This window comes from Pleurotus ostreatus, assembly GCF_014466165.1.
Source record: "Pleurotus ostreatus strain PC9 chromosome Unknown scaffold_7, whole genome shotgun sequence".
In the NCBI taxonomy this organism is placed as follows: Eukaryota; Fungi; Basidiomycota; class Agaricomycetes; order Agaricales; family Pleurotaceae; genus Pleurotus; species Pleurotus ostreatus.
Window position 1 is genome coordinate 1,017,786 of NW_023503162.1, and position 15,516 is coordinate 1,033,301.

Here is a 15,516-nt window from a genome sequence, read left to right on the forward strand (position 1 = left end):
TAGTGCTATAGTGCTCTTTGACTTTCTTTATACGGACTGGATTCCACCACATGGCTTGCACCTGCAGAGATTCGTCGTAGCCCACTGCGCTTAAGCTACGTTGCTCGACTCCTGAATATACCCCCTGAACCAGTTACTCACTTATTCCACGACCTATTGTCTACAGTCTCCGGAGTACAATTTCCAATTCACCTAGTGGTCACCACATGTAGATAGTACGTTACGACACTAAATCTGGCGCGGATATTAAAAATCAGATTTTGCCCACGCCAGCACCAGACGTAACAGTTGAGCGGACACTCGTGAGGGGCGTCAAGGTATAGGTATACGGAACGCTGGTAAAGTTTCCCGTGGCCGTGATATTATTCCTTCCAGTTCCAAAGTCGCTGGCTAAGCACATACAGCGATGTTGAGCAGTGCGCAAATAAACCCTGATGGTAGACTCACCTGCTCCGAAGTTTGCAAAGCCATCGGGTTCGAAGTCGCCTGATGGATTCGCTGGTGAATCGTCAGGAATGACGAACCCGTATGTAGACACTGTAGATTAGTTAGCCTCTGTATTTCATTCAATGTGAAGACTATGGACTCGCCTGGCTCCGTGGTGTTGACAAAGACATTGCCTTCGATAAGGACTTGTGCAAAGGAGCGAGAGTGGATGCCTTGCGAGACAACGTTCTCAAACAGGTTATTGAAGGAATGAACGTGAGCGAAGCGCATAGCTGCATGAAGACAGATGGTAAGCCAAGCGCAGAAAGGTCAAATGAGTCAACGGCGTACCCGGGGTACGAGTGTGGATGTTATTCCAATGGTTGTGATGACTATATTCCGTCAGCATCTAAGTCTAGCAAACGATGAAACTGAAGACACATACTATGTAATGTGGAATTTCCCGGTATCTTCCTTCGAGTTACCAGGATCGTGCCCTATCAACGAGCACTTGAAGTGATCGTGAAAGAAGTTCCACGAGACAGTGATAAAGTCGCATGCATGCGTCAGGTCAACCTGCCCGTCGTAGAAATCAAACCCATGATCGGTGTCGCTGAAGAACTCGTTGTGATCGATCCAGATGTTATGGGCTTTCTGCACCGTGATGGCATCGTTGCCCTTGACTTTGTTGATTACCAGGTTGCGGATGATGACGTTTGATGTGCCGACGGTCCTGAGGCCTCCGCCGTTGATGATGCCTGTGGTCCCGACGCCGATGATGGAAGTATTGTTCCCTTGGCAGTGTTAGTTCTTCATCACATCGCCAGAAATGGAGAATAAGTTACCAATTGAGGCTTGAGAAGAAAGGGAGATGGGGCCCTTCAAGAAGACGACCTTGGGCGTGTTGCTCTGCAAATTCAACGAGGATTATTTCTAACTGAGAATGAGAGAGGAGGTACTTTGATGGCGGTTTGGAAAGCTGCTGCTGCAGAGACGGTTGTAGTCGTTCCTCCAGCGCCGCCAGTAGTCCCGCCATTCAATGCGGCGTAACCATCCTGCGCGACAACGGAAGACACCAAAAGCGAGAGGAGAACAATAACCTTCATATCTGGGAACAATGTGAAGTTGTTGTACGTTCCATCGTTCGCTAGAGCTCCGTCTTTATAGAGTCCCAGAATGCACTCCACTCGGCGAAATTGAAGGATCTGGCGGTCGGACGGTCCGCTGCGTCCCGTTGGGTTGGTGTTCTATCCATTAACGAGGAAGCCGCAAGGAGCATAAATAGCCCTTTGATCCAGGAGAAGGCCCAGTACAGCAGTGGCTGATGGCAACCGTGGTTCGTCAAGGAAATTATTCATGTCATGGGACAGACGCCATTTCTGAGCATTGATTGTCTTTCTAGAAAGAGAATGCTCCATTATAGATTGATACCGTGTATGTGGTGCCAGCGTTGCGCCCGGGATGGTGTCTACAGGAAGGTTGCAGACTTGCAGTAGCCAACTGACCGTGGATCTTGGTCACTGTTAGTTCAATCAACTTCGACATGCTATTGAGAGAAGTACCTCTGATCTGCGCAATCAATATAGAGCGTCACATTATTATCACATCCCAACAGCACTCGCTGTATGATGCACAGACAACATGTTGAATGTTGTTCGACTTGCCCAAACTCAGTGACCCGATCGCTGTTCAATGTACTGCATAGGAATGTTGTTCCCACGCCACAACTGTTCTCACTAGAGACGTGCAAGTTCGGTAGGAGCACCGTCACACGTTGTTCCATCGCCTTTCGACTCAACCGCCATCAAGCTGGCGAGTGGGTAGCAGCGCAAAGGCTTCCGATGACCATATTCCTGCCGTTGGAACCGGCCAAAACCCTACCGTCGTCGCCTCCATTTCTGGTCGCTTCATCGGATCCCCGAACACAAACAGCGAAAGTGGTGAAAGCTATACTGAAGGCTAAGCGAGTCGTGATAATATGCGGTGCGCAACCGGCTTTTTGTCTCGAGTCTTGAGGCTCTGGATTTTGGCTGATGCACAGTCACTACGCAGGAGCTGGAATATCGGTTAAAGCTGGCATACCGGACTTTCGATCTCCTGATGGGTTGTTTCAGACGTTGAAGCGGGACAACCCCCGCGAGCAGCTATCTTCCGGGAGAGATCTTTTTGATGCGTCTGTATTCAACGTGAGTGCTATATTTCGTGTGGTAGCAACATATCCTTGGAGGGAGGCGACTGCCAGATAAATCTGTTACTCTCCACGGACTGCCAGAGTCCCCCTCGACACATGATGCTATCCACCTAAACTCAGTGCTGATAACTTATCACCCAGTCCGAACAAACAACCTCCCTATTCTTCCAAATGATTGCCCGACTTTCATCTCTCTCCATGACCGCCGACCCGACCCCCTTTCACTATCTGCTCCATAGCCTCGATGATCGTGGCCGGCTGCTGCGCGTATACACACAGAACATAGACGCCATTGAGCGCAAAGCCGGGCTGTCGTTCGGCGTCCCCGAATCGTCTCCGAAGCCTCGGTCGAAGAGCAAGTCTTCGATAGGCCCCTCTTCTGCTAGTGCGGTCACGCAGTCAGCGAGCAGGCTGCCCTCGCCGCCGCTCGAGATCCCGCGGTGCATCCCCCTCCACGGGACGCTTCAGACGGTGCACTGCCAGACGTGCACACATAAATACCCGCTGGAAGAGTATTTACCGTCTCTAGAGTCTGGTCTGCCCCCGCAGTGCCCCGAGTGCACGTCGATGGAGGAGACGCGGCAGGTCATCGGTAAGCGCGCTCGAGGAATCGGCAGACTTCGACCCAGCGTGGTGTTGTACAACGAGATGCATCAGGACGGCGAAGGCGTTGGTGATGTTGTAGAGAAGGATTTGATGGGGTCGTCGAAAGGGAAAGGTAGAAGTGGTGCAGATCTACTTCTCGTTGTCGGCACGAGTCTTCGCGTTCCTGGCACGAAAAGGATGGTGCGCGAATTTGCGAAAGCCGTTCACGCGCGAGGGGGTGCATCACCCAAAGAGTCGTCTACCTCTTCACCCTCTTCATCCCCTCGCCGCTCTCCCACTAACGATGAAGACCCGCCCTTCAGATCCATCTACTTGAATATGGATTTTCCCGTGCCGACTCGGGAATGGGACGGCGTCTTCGATGTCTGGTTGCAAGGAGACGCGCAGATATTTGCCGAGATGATGGAAGCTGAGATCAAGAAGGAAGCGGAGGCCAAGCAGCAGGCTTTAGACCGCAAGAGGAAACGCGAAGAGGAAGCAGCAGCAGCAGCTGACCGCGAATTCAACGCCGTCGCCGATTGTAGTATGAAGCAGACCCAGACCCAGACGCTTACACCACCAAAGAGCGCGAAGCGGAAGCACGCTCAGGATGCCAAACTCGACGTTTCGCCCAAGCGACGGATCGTGGTTACGAGTGGGTCGAAACGGTCGCATAGTAGCTCGAGCCGAGAGTCGCAGTGTGAGGGCGAGAGCCCTGGGTCGGGCATTATCCTGCGTATACCACCCCGGACGCGTTTAATTCCTGAGGTCGTTATAACGACCCTCCCACCTAATGTAAAGAGGCAAAAGGCTCCGCGTGCGCCTCCCTCTCCCCCCCAAACGCCTCCCCGTACGGGGCGCGGTAAAAGCGCGACGCCCTCATCCAAGTCAAAGGATGTACGAACCTATCCACTCGGCAAGCCCAACTCTCGCCGTAAAGACACTAAGCAGCAGCAGCCCTCACCTCGTGCTCCTGTCGCTCCCCATCCGCCCAGAGAACCCGCCGTACCTCTTCCGACACATCCTACACACAATGCAAGCCAAATGACCGATTCCATGGTACGGACGATGCAGTATGGACTACGCGGTTCGGCGCTCAGTTAAGTACCACGTTTCTTGTCTTTCATTATTGTGCATTATTTTATCTTATCTATTGTAGTAGTTGTATCTTAGAGCAGTGTAAGCACTGATGGTGTGTTACATTTATACCTGCGTAGCATCGTTGTTGATAGCTTGGCGATGCCACGAGTGGTGACGAATCTTTTTGCTCGTGTCGACGCAATAGCTGAACTTCTGTCATATCTTGAGCGACGGTGTTATGCACGCTGCTGGAAGAATCGAAAGCATTACTGTGCGGATAGCTTATTCGCGTAACAAACACCGCTCGTCGTTCCATAGGGAATCCCCCCCCCCAAGCTGCTAAAGTCAAAACAGCAACAACAGCCTCTTCAGCGACGGCCTTCTCTGGCTTCTCTGCCAATGCGAAGTCCGTCAGGGGGTGTCTCAGGGTGTCTCAGGAGCGTAGTACAGATCAAAACCAATGAAAGCGCTTGCATTTGTGGGTATAACCGTCAGAAATTGCAACAAGTCTATAAAGTGATGCAGTCTATTATACTAGTACACAAGTTTCTTGTCAAATAATAATCAGTCAGTCGTCAAAAGCATGAAGAAATCCAAAGCGTGTCCACAAGAAAGCGTTGAGAAACGCGGGCATGATGATTGGTGCGTTTGATCCCTTGCCAAGGTGATCAGCCTAGCCTTTTACTTCCTCTCCTTCCAAGCACCTTCTACGCCCAATTTGGAGAACTTCTCGGCAACTTTCCCATCGGGTTGCGGATTCCTAGAAGCCAGCTCGCCGTCCCCAGGCTGCGTTCCAGCCTTGTCCATCAACGCCAGCCCACCGAAACCTCCTCCCCGCATTCCCATGCTGCCAGGTGCTGACGCATTCCTTACAGCCGCACTCTCCCCCACGCCAGAAGGATTGCGGAGCGCCGATCGCGTTATAGGGTGTGCATATTGCGTAGAACTGGTCGAGCTGTACGAAGTCGATTGTGAGGCGTCGGGAGCCTCGGTGGCATCCCAGTTCACGTAGGGTGCAGAAGTGGGGTAGGCGCCAGAGGGGACTTCATGGAATGTATTCGAAGGATCAGGTTGGCATACAACATATGTTTTTGAGTTGCTGAATGCGTCGTACACGGCTTCGTCGCCCTCCTTCTGGTAGAAAGAGGCAGGTGGGGGAGATGATGTCAGAGGTGATGTGTCGAGTACGGCAAAGGGGGAGTGGAACGCGCGGGCGGCCGCTGGTAATGTGCGTATTGATCGTGATGCGGTGAGCGCGCGCATAGGAACAGAGCGGAGGATGCTGGACATAACGACGAGCGTGAAGAGCCGGTTGGTGAGGGCAGAGAGGAAGGAAGTTGGGGTTTTACTGAGAACATCGAAGGCTGGTATATGTACCCTGACATATACGTGGGAACTCTGGGGGTCGCGGAGTTTAATTCCTTTTATAGTGCGAAACATCCCAATTAGGAACCGATCGGCAAGAACTCTAATCGCAAAAAAGTCGTTTTATTCCCTTCATGGTTCGATATTGTCGTATTTTTACACCAAATGCCGCTCTTCTGCATCAATACTCGGAGTTGTACACGCAAGCTGAGAGGGGATGCACAGCAGAGTATTTTTGTCAGGTTTCCACCGAATTTCCGAGCTTGTATATGTCCGGCCGATACCCTGGTACCACCGGTCAACTAAAGGTCAGCTGTGAACACTTGTGACCAAGAGGGGGATCCAGAGTGGTCGTTAATCTGTTTGACTCTGAGGAAATCTCAAGGATCCGGGGCCTTCCATGGCCAGAACGACCTGTTCCAGCAATAGTACGCCGCGGCCGGATAGGACCAGCAGCCCATGTGCATTTGAGGTATAGTAGGAAGATGATGAACACCAACACACCGGCGCATACACGCTAGATCTAGTCCACAAGATACGAATCAAAGCCTGAGGTTGATAATCTATGGCCGGTGTAATCCCCATTCTAAGTGATCTATATCAAAGACAGTGAATGTGGATGCCACGTACCGGTGGAGGGACTGCCTGTGTGGAGGTGTTACTAATAATACACCAGTAGTCCGCTTCCACTCAGCAGCCTCAAAGTTATGCTAGAAGAGTGGCTACTAAGCATGTTGCTTTACTCTAGGCTTGGCGGGCGGAAACGTTTGTATTCGACTATGCTCTACTGTGCTACGTACCTACTTATATGGAATGCTGTATCCTCACAGAGGTCCACAGCTAGTACTACAGCCCGGGCTGATCTCGAACATCCGGGGCTGATAACAATAATGAGTGTGCCCTGCTAGACTTCCGACTACGTTGCGGGCTGATCGCACATTCGACCTTCTTGACGAAAGCAGCAACGGCTAACAATTTCGCATCGAATACAACCGTTTCTAAGATACATCCTCCTATGAGTTTCTACCTCTATATTTCACCTCGGGGAGCCTCGTGCCTAGTTCATTTCCGCAAATTAAAGATCTATGACGGAGTGTAATATTCTCGAGCAGTTGATACTTTGACCGTAGGCTGTTGAGCTGCCTTGGGTTTCGGACGATGGGTGTCGACCGCAGCAATTGGAAGCGGATACCTGTGGAAATGGAGGAATTAGGCAACGCCAGGGATACGTTCTAGATCAGTGGATGGGAGTGCAAGAAATGGAATGTCCGACCTTTCTTCGTCGCAACCATAAGCTTTGGGGGTAAGCTTTATGACCGTGTGTAATGGAATCTTGATATATGGAAGGTCTTCTTGGGGAAGGTGATGGAAATACGCGTAAAGACAGCGCAGAATTGCCTAGAGGCGAGCCGGTGAGGGGAAGAGAGGGACAAGGAGACCGAGAGCGTACTTGATGGCCAATGACAAGAACATTTTCTTGACGTTCAAGTTCCATGATGACAGGCTCTAATCGAACTACGACGTCGCGGTAGGACTCGCCACCTAAACAGCGAATTCCGCTCAGTGTTTCACGGTTTAGACGACTCTCGAATGGGATACCTTACCTCTGTAACGGTAATTAAATTTGTCCTCGTCACGATTGGCGAAGTCATCCGGATAGGCTTGCTAAATCAAGAACCAGCTCAAAACCTGGTTGCACTGGCGATAGGAATTGTATACCTCAATTTCCTGGACTAAGTCAGCGACAAAGTCATACCAAGGTATTGGGAGAAGTCAGTTACCTCGTACGTCATTCCATCGCATACACCAGCATCTAGCTCGTCCAGCGACTTCCAAGTCAATTTAGGATAGGGGAGCGCTTGAGCAGTCTGGATGGTACGTTTCAGGGTGGAAGTCCAAACCTGCGGATGGAGTTGAGTGGGGTGGAACGCGAGAGAGAGGGAATATTGCGACATACCGTCAATGGGGAGTCCCCAATGTTCTTCAAGATCAGCTCTGGTAGGGCCTTGGCATACTCCTTGCCTCGTTCCGACAACGATGCATCCCCACCAATTTTACCTTCTACGTTATATTGACTCTCACCATGCTAACAACACTCGTCAATACATTATCTTCGTCACAACGAACAAATTGAAACATTTACCCTTGAGAAGAATATATTCCTCGGCTTCAAGTGGAGATTCATCAAATAGAACGCGATCCGACTTTGGAGGTACCCATTGATCCTATTGACGGTGACCTGCTTGCCGACATTCATGATGCGCAGGTAGGAGATGTCAGGCTCGGTAATCGTCTCGTAGACTTTTTCGTATTCTTGTATGCGGCGAAGAAAGTCGTTCTTGGCTTTGTCGGGGGACATGTCCTTGTAGTCGGGATCGCCTGAGCTGACTTTCAGGGCGACATTCGCCGCGATGACGGCAGGATCGTCGCAAAGGGACTCAATGAAGATCACGGAAAGGCCCTTCTCTTTCTTGACTCGCGCTTCAATCTTCGCCCTGGAAACTGGTCAGGCATAAGGTAGGAGTGGATACATCATGCCAGAGACCCACCGCCTGCTCATAGTGCTGTTCGTTGCATCTTCCAGGGAAATAAATTAGGTCCACGCTCACAATTCATCTGCTGTGGAAGCATACCATGGATGCCAACGTTTCCTCCGTCCTTTAGCCACTGTATCAGCATTTCTAAACTATCCTCTGCGAGGCGATCTCTAAGCTTGGTTGCCTCCTCATTGTTGTGACTGAAATATGAAGCCGTGTGGTCCTCCCTGACTCCACTCCTGGAAACGAGTGATGGGCGATCCTCGAGCTTGAGTTAAAGGACGGCAACGTACTGCAAGGCCTTTTGTTTGGCTCGTGTGCGCCGTAGCTGTCCGACGTTGAACACCTGGAGAGCAACAAAAGTACTTTAAGTATTCGAGACCCGTCGTTAAAGTTCTTTAGCTCACTTTGACATTGTATTCTAACCACTATACCACTATTGAGTACTGCGCGTACCAATCAGCAAATTCGATCACATACGTTCAAGTAGATCATCAATTTGTTGCTCAGATATGACTTGCCGCGTGCTGGCAGTCCAACCTGGCGATAGGATTGGCGAGTCAACTAAGAACTGGCCAACGCATGAACCGACGCACCATGGCCAGCACGATCTTCGACTCTGAGTAATCCGGCTTCGCCACTGCGTCGGGCGGATGTCAGCGATCCCGCTCGTACCAATCAGTGCGCGAACCTTTGCCACCAATGCCGTACACAGATCGCGTTGGCGAAGGTGCGCGAGAAGCCTTCCGACTCGATGCGGCCGACTCATCAAACTTCTTCAACCTACATCCCACTTCAGATAAGTACTAGTCGCATATATCTCGGGAACATACTGACATTGGACCTCCGGCACCAAACAAAACAGGAGGAGCCTCCGGCGAACCAGGAGGCATCTTCAGGTTGGTGGACATACTGGTTGCGGCTCAAGACAACTTGCCCCGGTGGTACGCGGTTCAGATGAATGAACGAGGAGGGTAACCCCTATCAAAATGGTATTCGGCGCCCCGCACCACGGAAGAACGCGCGAGACAAATAATATACACAGGAAATAGTGATGGACATTAGTGGGTTGAACCTAAATAATACAATGGATGAAGAAATGCAAAGGATGAGTAGAGTAGGATGTATCGTGGGGGTGCATGGCAATGCTTGCGTAGATAGCGAGTTCAGAGGACAATCAATAATCATCGTGAGGTGCATGATTTACGATAGGGTAAAGGTAAGTCAATGTGCGGGCATGAATCAGGAAAGATAGGTGCGGAAGGTCATGGCAGTCTAAACTAGTAAAAACCCTACCGAAGCAAGTTCAGCGCTCGAGGTCGAGTGAAGGAAGAATGGGTACTGACCGTGAAGAAACATCGAACCGTTGCTGACCTGCAGCCTACACACGACAACATAGTATACTCCAGAACCCACGTTTCCGCCCATGACCGTAGTCATCATCGTGTTCGCCAACTCGTTGCATCTGCTCGCGATCGTAGACACCCATACCACGAGGCCCACCGGGAAGGTTTCCAGTCCCATTGGTGGTGGTCCCGTCCCGCGAGTCCGAATGGTTCTTCCCAGCTTGCTGCGCATACAGGAATGATTCGGAGCCGTTGGGGTGATTGAGAGCTTGCGATCCGGCCGGCGGCGGTACAGGAGAATGAACGAAGGCGTTGTTGGTCGTACGATAATTAGTGGCGGTGGGTGCGGCAGCATATGGATGAACATTGGGATTAGCAGATCCGTAGGCATCGCGTTGTTGACTAGCCCGACGACTGGTAGGGGGTATGGGCTGTACACTCATGTCACGGGCCGAAGCATTGCGATCAGATGGTCGACGACTGCTGCTTTTGATGTGGGCTTGCGCTGGGCTAAGGACCAGAGGCGACGCGCTGTCTTGCACCTGCTTCGATTGCCTGTGCCTCCGCTCGCGCTCTCGTTCTCTGTCGCGATGGGGTGAAGCGGCATCTGCATGAGCCTGCACAAGGTGTGATGCCGGAGACTAAGGAAGTGTTAGTTAATGCAGCCTTTACAAAGCGGAGCTTCCTTACGTTTCCAGCTTCCCATCCTTTCCCGCCATTCAAGAGCATCCAATCGAAGATGCCATCGTCAGGCTCTCCCAATGTCTTCAAAACCTTAGAGAACAAGTCCCGAAGGAAATCGTAATCGGGAGTTTCTTCGAATCCAAGCTTTCGGACGTAATTCATGTAGATAGCGAATTCCTCTGCAGCAGGACATTAGAACATGTTATCAGACTGGAATCAGGAATCGCTTACCAGGAAAACCTTCGCAAAGCTCGGCAATTGGCGTGGATTGCTTCTTTTCCCCGATTTTCTCATACTTTTGCTTATTCGTAGCAGCCCTCAAGCCTTGCCATGGTAAACCACCTCGTAGAAAATACATGAAGACATGGCCCAGTGACTCTAGATCATCGCGTCTTGATTGCTCTCTACCCAAATGAGTGTTGATGGACATGTAACGTGCTGTCCCGGACAGCGACTTTCGTTCCTTATAAGGAATGTGCTGTTTCGTTCGTGGATCACGATAATGTTTCGCCATGCCAAAGTCTAAGACACCAAGGATTGTTAGTACGTGCATCATGGCTCACGACTATCGGATAGGTGGCGTGTTCACCCGAAATGAACGGGTTCATGCGAGAGATTTCCCCAACAGAACCCATGCAAACGCAAACTCACCTATAATGTGTATTATGTTCGCCGTCTTAGTTCCCGGGACACCGATCAGGAAGTTGTCAGGCTTGATGTCGCGGTATATAAGAGACTTCTCGTGGATGGACTGAACACGCGAGATCTAGGTTCAAGTCAAATCAGCATATGGAAGCAAGGATTACAGGCATAGATGGTCAGGCGTAGCACATACCATCTGCTTAGCCGCCATACAGACAGTCTTAGCGGTGAACTTGCGCCCACACATGTCGAAGAGGTCTTCGAGGTTAGGCCCAAGAAGATCGATGACAAGGACATTGTGGAGTCCCTCCTGTCCGAAATGGTGCACTTGCGGAACGCCGACTGTTTAGCAGGGACGAAAGGGTAATGTGAGATCACGACCAAGTGTGAAAGTGTCAGGGAACGTACGGGTCCCATTCAGAGTACGGTACGAGCGGAATTCGTCCCGTAATTGGGGAGCGTCGGATCTGCGGGGTTCCTATTTAGGGAATCAGCGCACCGCAAGATGCGATCGTCTGAAAGCACGAACGAATTTGATGGCCACTGGTCGATTGTCGGACAAGCGTACACCTGTGAGGGAGGAAATATGTCAATTATGTGATTCCGATGTCGTTTGCTGCGTATGGTGTCCGCAGTCGTGAAAGCAAGAGCTGTATGCCCAATGCGAGAGGAACGGGTATGAACCAAAAGCGTCCCATGGACATCCGCTGGGACGAGACAGCCGTGAATGCACACGAACCTTCGTAAACTACACCGAAAGACCCTTCACCGACTTTCTTTCCGACTCTATACTGGCTTCCGACGACATTTGACGTAGCAGACTGCTGGTGGGACGAAGAGGCGATAACGTGGGGGGTGGTCATTGTGAGAAAGGGGGTAGAAAAGCTGTGCCGCCAGTCCTGGTATACTAATCTTGAAGAAACGGACTGGCTGGAGGACTAAAGCAAGTCCTGGCCGGAGGAAGAGGGGATGAAGAAATGGGACAGTTGGAGGATTTGCTGAAAAGCGGACTCTGAATTCCCCGCCGTACAGGACCACGTGCAGCTGCCACCTGGTGCCATCAGTGCACCCATTTTGTTTCCGTTACATACTTGACTGCGTGCAGGCTTGACCGGTGACCGACTTGTTTTGTTTTTACGTGCATGGCTTCGCGCTGACCTTCTGCTTAGGATTTGAAGTGGGCGGGAGCGAAATTCGCCTTACTATCCATGTCGGCTCGATAGACGCCCATGCTACACTTCACTTCTGCCTGTGATTACCTTTGACGTGCGCCGCAGGATCCCTTCGCACGAACTGGAGGCGTTCAATACCATATAGCCAGTGATCAATGCAAACAATGCGTTGAACGCTCGAAACAACGCGTCCGTGCCATTCGAGACTGGCTGAACTGCACCCGCCGGCGGCAAGAATTAAGTAGCTTGACAGTCGGCACTCGCCAAGCGACCCCACTCCTTGCGTTTCATTTCGCTAGCCCCCATCGACCCCTGGGCGAACTTAGACTTTCTTAGACAGGTGAAGCACCACGCATCTTGAAGCAATCGTCGCTGCCCTGGGCTCAGCTGGCCTCGCGGTCATTAAATCCACCTGTGGCTTGCAATCGACCTTTTTCGTACACTTTACAGCCGAGGTTGACATGAGTCTCATATGATCGGATTCTACACTGAAGCAGCACGTTTACGCGGCGCGTTCACCGCATTATGGAGCAGCTGGGGTCTCACTTGCCTGCCCTTCCTGACGCCTACACCTTGGATCGAAACCTGTGCACTGGTCCCCAGACCTCCGAACTCGTCGAACTTGCGATCTGTTATTTTTTTGACCGTTGTCTCAAAAGACTTGCACGCAACCGACAACTCAAAGCCACTGGTCGTTGCTTATCGAGCGATGAACACTATGATCGTCTTCTACGATCCATATTGCTGGTTTTATTGCTGGTGTTAAGCGGATTATGGAGTACAATTCGCTATACTGGAGAGACAGGGTCCAGATTCTGCAACGCTCTATTCTCAGAGCATAATAGCTAGCGCGCTTGCTGCGAGCGATGCCACACCCAATACACCTGGTACTACGCCCATGGCACTGTTGCTTGAACCAGTAAGCTTCTGGCTCTTCACTGGCGAATCAGCCTCCTTGCAGAGGTCCGCATACTCTGCGAAGTCCAGATCAGTCTCACATGAAGTGGTCTCAAGGGCGACTCCGACTCACTATCGAAAGTCGTTTGTGCAAGGCTTTTCGCGGAGTCTGATTTGTTTTGCTCCAGTGCGCAATTCAGGCACGATCCAAAGGCGTCAGATACTGAGTCGTTGCACAGACACTTGGCGGGATCGCTATTCGACGCGCAAGTCGTCTCCAGGTTCTCAAGGCCACTGCACGCGCTTTTACACTGTTCGGGAATGTCTGGGACATTGACCGTGTCTTGTCGAGCGGCAAGCTGTTGAGGGAGGAGGCGCGGAATAAGTGATGCAAAGTCTGACCCAGGGGTGGCCTCAGCTGTACCGAGTAATTGTGAGTCTGAACTTCGAACATGCGTGCTGGATATGATTAGCTCTTACCTGTTTGTGAGAACATGCACAGGATGGCAGACACGACCAAGCTGATGAAAGCGACCATTCCAGATGGTGATCTTATGGGAAATTTACGGTGAGCGAGGGGAGAAATAGGCTCAAAGTGAGAAGAGGAAGATAGCGAGACGAGTACCTGTCTACGTCAATTTATATGTCGTCTACTGCTCACGGTTGCATGCGTCTACCTCTCATTCTAGGCAGAATCAGACGTAAGGTGTTACTCAGATCAGCCAACATGATTCGCATATCAGCCAACATAGCTGCCATCATTTGCCCCAGGCTTTTTGCAATTTGTTACTGACCGCCCCCGCCAATTGCGAGCCAATGGTGGTGCTGACCCGTCAATACGGTGCAATCAATCGACGCAGATCGTTCGAGCGTCGGCGCCCACTGTCAAAGCCAACCCCGTGAGTATCGCGCATCTACACCAACTTACTGGCATGGCAGGCGCCATCGAATCCTGAAGTAGGATACAGTATGGTTCCTATGCATTCTGAACCCTCCCGCGTGTAAAAACGTCCATCTGGCCGTTTTGATGATTGTGATGCGGCAGCAGTACGCGCCAATCAAGCTACGTAGGCAGCAGTCGTGATTCATTCTTGGACGAACTATAAAATCTTGGTGAATTACTAGCCACTCTCGGGCATTCCCCAAATCAAAGTCGATGTCATTGAATCCGTATTGTGTTTCGTTCTACAGCTCCGGGCATCACAACAAAGCTACCGCGCCAGCCAAGACGATGCCGACCAAGCCCCAAACCTCTGGTCTCAAACCGATACCGCCGTTGCTTTGCGGGCCCAGTTTCTGAGCCTTCACCGTTACAAGGGCCTGGCCGCACTGAGTAACATAAGCTGTCCCGGGATCAGCTACCTTCATATATAATTGGCGGGCAATCAGCACTCACCATCCATATTTGTTTGGGCATCCTTCAGAGGCAAAGTTTTGTTGTCGTTTGTGACGAAACAGTTCAAACACTTCGCGATGTTATCTGAGACCGTGTCGGAGCAGAGACAGCTGGTGTCCACCCCACAGTCTTTGAGCTTCATCACTTCACTGCAGTCATTTTGGCACGCAGACGGGATGCTTGTCAAGTTTAATCCCACGAGACCTGATTGACGGGCGACGAGGGTACCAGCAGGGGCGATGGCTCTCTCCAGGAGAGCAGGAGTGGCAATAACTGTATTCAGAGAATTTTCGGACTTAGAGGCGTACAGAGTGAGTCAAGCAAAATTCCTTCTTACCGAACGGCACAGCCAGCAAGCAAAGAATGGCGTGAACGAACGACAAAGACGAAACCATCTCAAATGGCTGGAGAAAGAAAAGTGAAAGAGAGAAGGCAAGCACTTAGGGAATGAAGGAGGGGGGAAGGGGCTTCGCGTGAAACTGGATTCCCTGTTATACTTGAGGATCAATTCCCATGGTCACCATCAACATTCGCGTGCTCCATAACACCTTTTATTAGGTCGAGCCCAGGCAGTCTATGGAATTCAACAGTCGACTCTAGCCTTGAGCTATGGAGAGGGTGTATTCTTATATCTATCTGCCTGCGAAGGTTCGGATCAATCGCTGGACTAGTGGCAACTTGGTGCAACCTGCTCGGAGACCATATCATTGGACGAAAGCGAGTTGTCGACAGCCCAGCGAAAGTACTTATCAATATCCGATCCATGCTTCAGTGCCATTTTCATCCTTTTGTATCTGGTTGTGAATCAATCACGAACGTTGCATGGTGCGGCCCGGTTGAATCAAGTTCGCGATATTGCATTTGGCGCATCCGATCATCTTCACGTTTAGTTTATGGGGCTATTTCAGAGTTGAACTACATAGATACCATGCCGTGTCGCCGGTGTACCAGTGATCAAGGAAATTCTCATCAATATCTATCGGTGAGCGATGCCTCCTCTACTACAATCTGCGGACTGCGTTGTTGACTAGTCAAGGCCAGCTCGACATAGTACTATGCGCTAGCCTAAGTCTGAGGAACGCAGATAGGGATAACATGGGCTTTACATGAATCTGAAACCATCACGAAGCTAGCTCAACGGCTACTTTACGTGGTTGCAGAGGCTGCCGAAGAAGCATTCAGTACATACTTTTCC

General features: G+C 51.0%; 7 protein-coding genes across 7 annotated transcripts; 1 reads left to right on the top strand and 6 right to left on the bottom strand.

Moving 5' to 3' along the window:
• Window positions 1-253: 253 nt before the first annotated feature.
• On the bottom strand, window positions 254-1,532 carry PC9H_009538 (uncharacterized protein; the record flags this gene model as incomplete). Its single annotated transcript, XM_036779037.1, has 7 exons — window positions 254-390; window positions 448-486; window positions 525-719; window positions 778-818; window positions 872-1,220; window positions 1,272-1,335; window positions 1,386-1,532. 7 exons carry the CDS (start codon window positions 1,530-1,532, stop codon window positions 254-256), a joined length of 972 nt encoding a protein of 323 aa, XP_036628426.1.
• Window positions 1,533-2,267: 735 nt separating this feature from the next.
• On the top strand, window positions 2,268-4,306 carry PC9H_009539 (uncharacterized protein; the record flags this gene model as incomplete). The annotated part of the gene is made up of 3 exons (XM_036779038.1): window positions 2,268-2,409; window positions 2,479-2,612; window positions 2,759-4,306. The coding sequence occupies 3 exons, from the start codon at window positions 2,268-2,270 to the stop codon at window positions 4,304-4,306; spliced, it is 1,824 nt and encodes a 607-aa protein (XP_036628427.1).
• Window positions 4,307-4,963: 657 nt separating this feature from the next.
• Window positions 4,964-5,722, bottom strand: PC9H_009540 (uncharacterized protein; the record flags this gene model as incomplete). Its single annotated transcript, XM_036779039.1, has 1 exon — window positions 4,964-5,722. The coding sequence occupies one exon, from the start codon at window positions 5,720-5,722 to the stop codon at window positions 4,964-4,966; it is 759 nt and encodes a 252-aa protein (XP_036628428.1).
• Window positions 5,723-6,730: 1,008 nt separating this feature from the next.
• On the bottom strand, window positions 6,731-9,095 carry FBP26 (Fructose-2,6-bisphosphatase; the record flags this gene model as incomplete). The annotated part of the gene is made up of 15 exons (XM_036779040.1): window positions 6,731-6,839; window positions 6,921-7,045; window positions 7,098-7,189; window positions 7,252-7,312; window positions 7,429-7,548; window positions 7,605-7,733; window positions 7,791-8,142; window positions 8,197-8,224; window positions 8,281-8,423; window positions 8,478-8,530; window positions 8,592-8,612; window positions 8,665-8,724; window positions 8,781-8,824; window positions 8,876-8,967; window positions 9,022-9,095. 15 exons carry the CDS (start codon window positions 9,093-9,095, stop codon window positions 6,731-6,733), a joined length of 1,503 nt encoding a protein of 500 aa, XP_036628429.1.
• A 470-nt stretch (window positions 9,096-9,565) lies between these two features.
• PC9H_009542 (uncharacterized protein) lies at window positions 9,566-11,719 on the bottom strand (the record flags this gene model as incomplete). The annotated part of the gene is made up of 8 exons (XM_036779041.1): window positions 9,566-10,171; window positions 10,221-10,393; window positions 10,446-10,736; window positions 10,866-10,980; window positions 11,050-11,198; window positions 11,265-11,334; window positions 11,386-11,426; window positions 11,590-11,719. The coding sequence occupies 8 exons, from the start codon at window positions 11,717-11,719 to the stop codon at window positions 9,566-9,568; spliced, it is 1,575 nt and encodes a 524-aa protein (XP_036628430.1).
• A 1,140-nt stretch (window positions 11,720-12,859) lies between these two features.
• On the bottom strand, window positions 12,860-13,463 carry PC9H_009543 (uncharacterized protein; the record flags this gene model as incomplete). Its single annotated transcript, XM_036779042.1, has 3 exons — window positions 12,860-13,002; window positions 13,059-13,343; window positions 13,406-13,463. 3 exons carry the CDS (start codon window positions 13,461-13,463, stop codon window positions 12,860-12,862), a joined length of 486 nt encoding a protein of 161 aa, XP_036628431.1.
• Window positions 13,464-14,125: 662 nt separating this feature from the next.
• PC9H_009544 (uncharacterized protein) lies at window positions 14,126-14,716 on the bottom strand (the record flags this gene model as incomplete). The annotated part of the gene is made up of 3 exons (XM_036779043.1): window positions 14,126-14,268; window positions 14,322-14,594; window positions 14,659-14,716. 3 exons carry the CDS (start codon window positions 14,714-14,716, stop codon window positions 14,126-14,128), a joined length of 474 nt encoding a protein of 157 aa, XP_036628432.1.
• Between the last annotated feature and the right edge of the window lie 800 nt (window positions 14,717-15,516).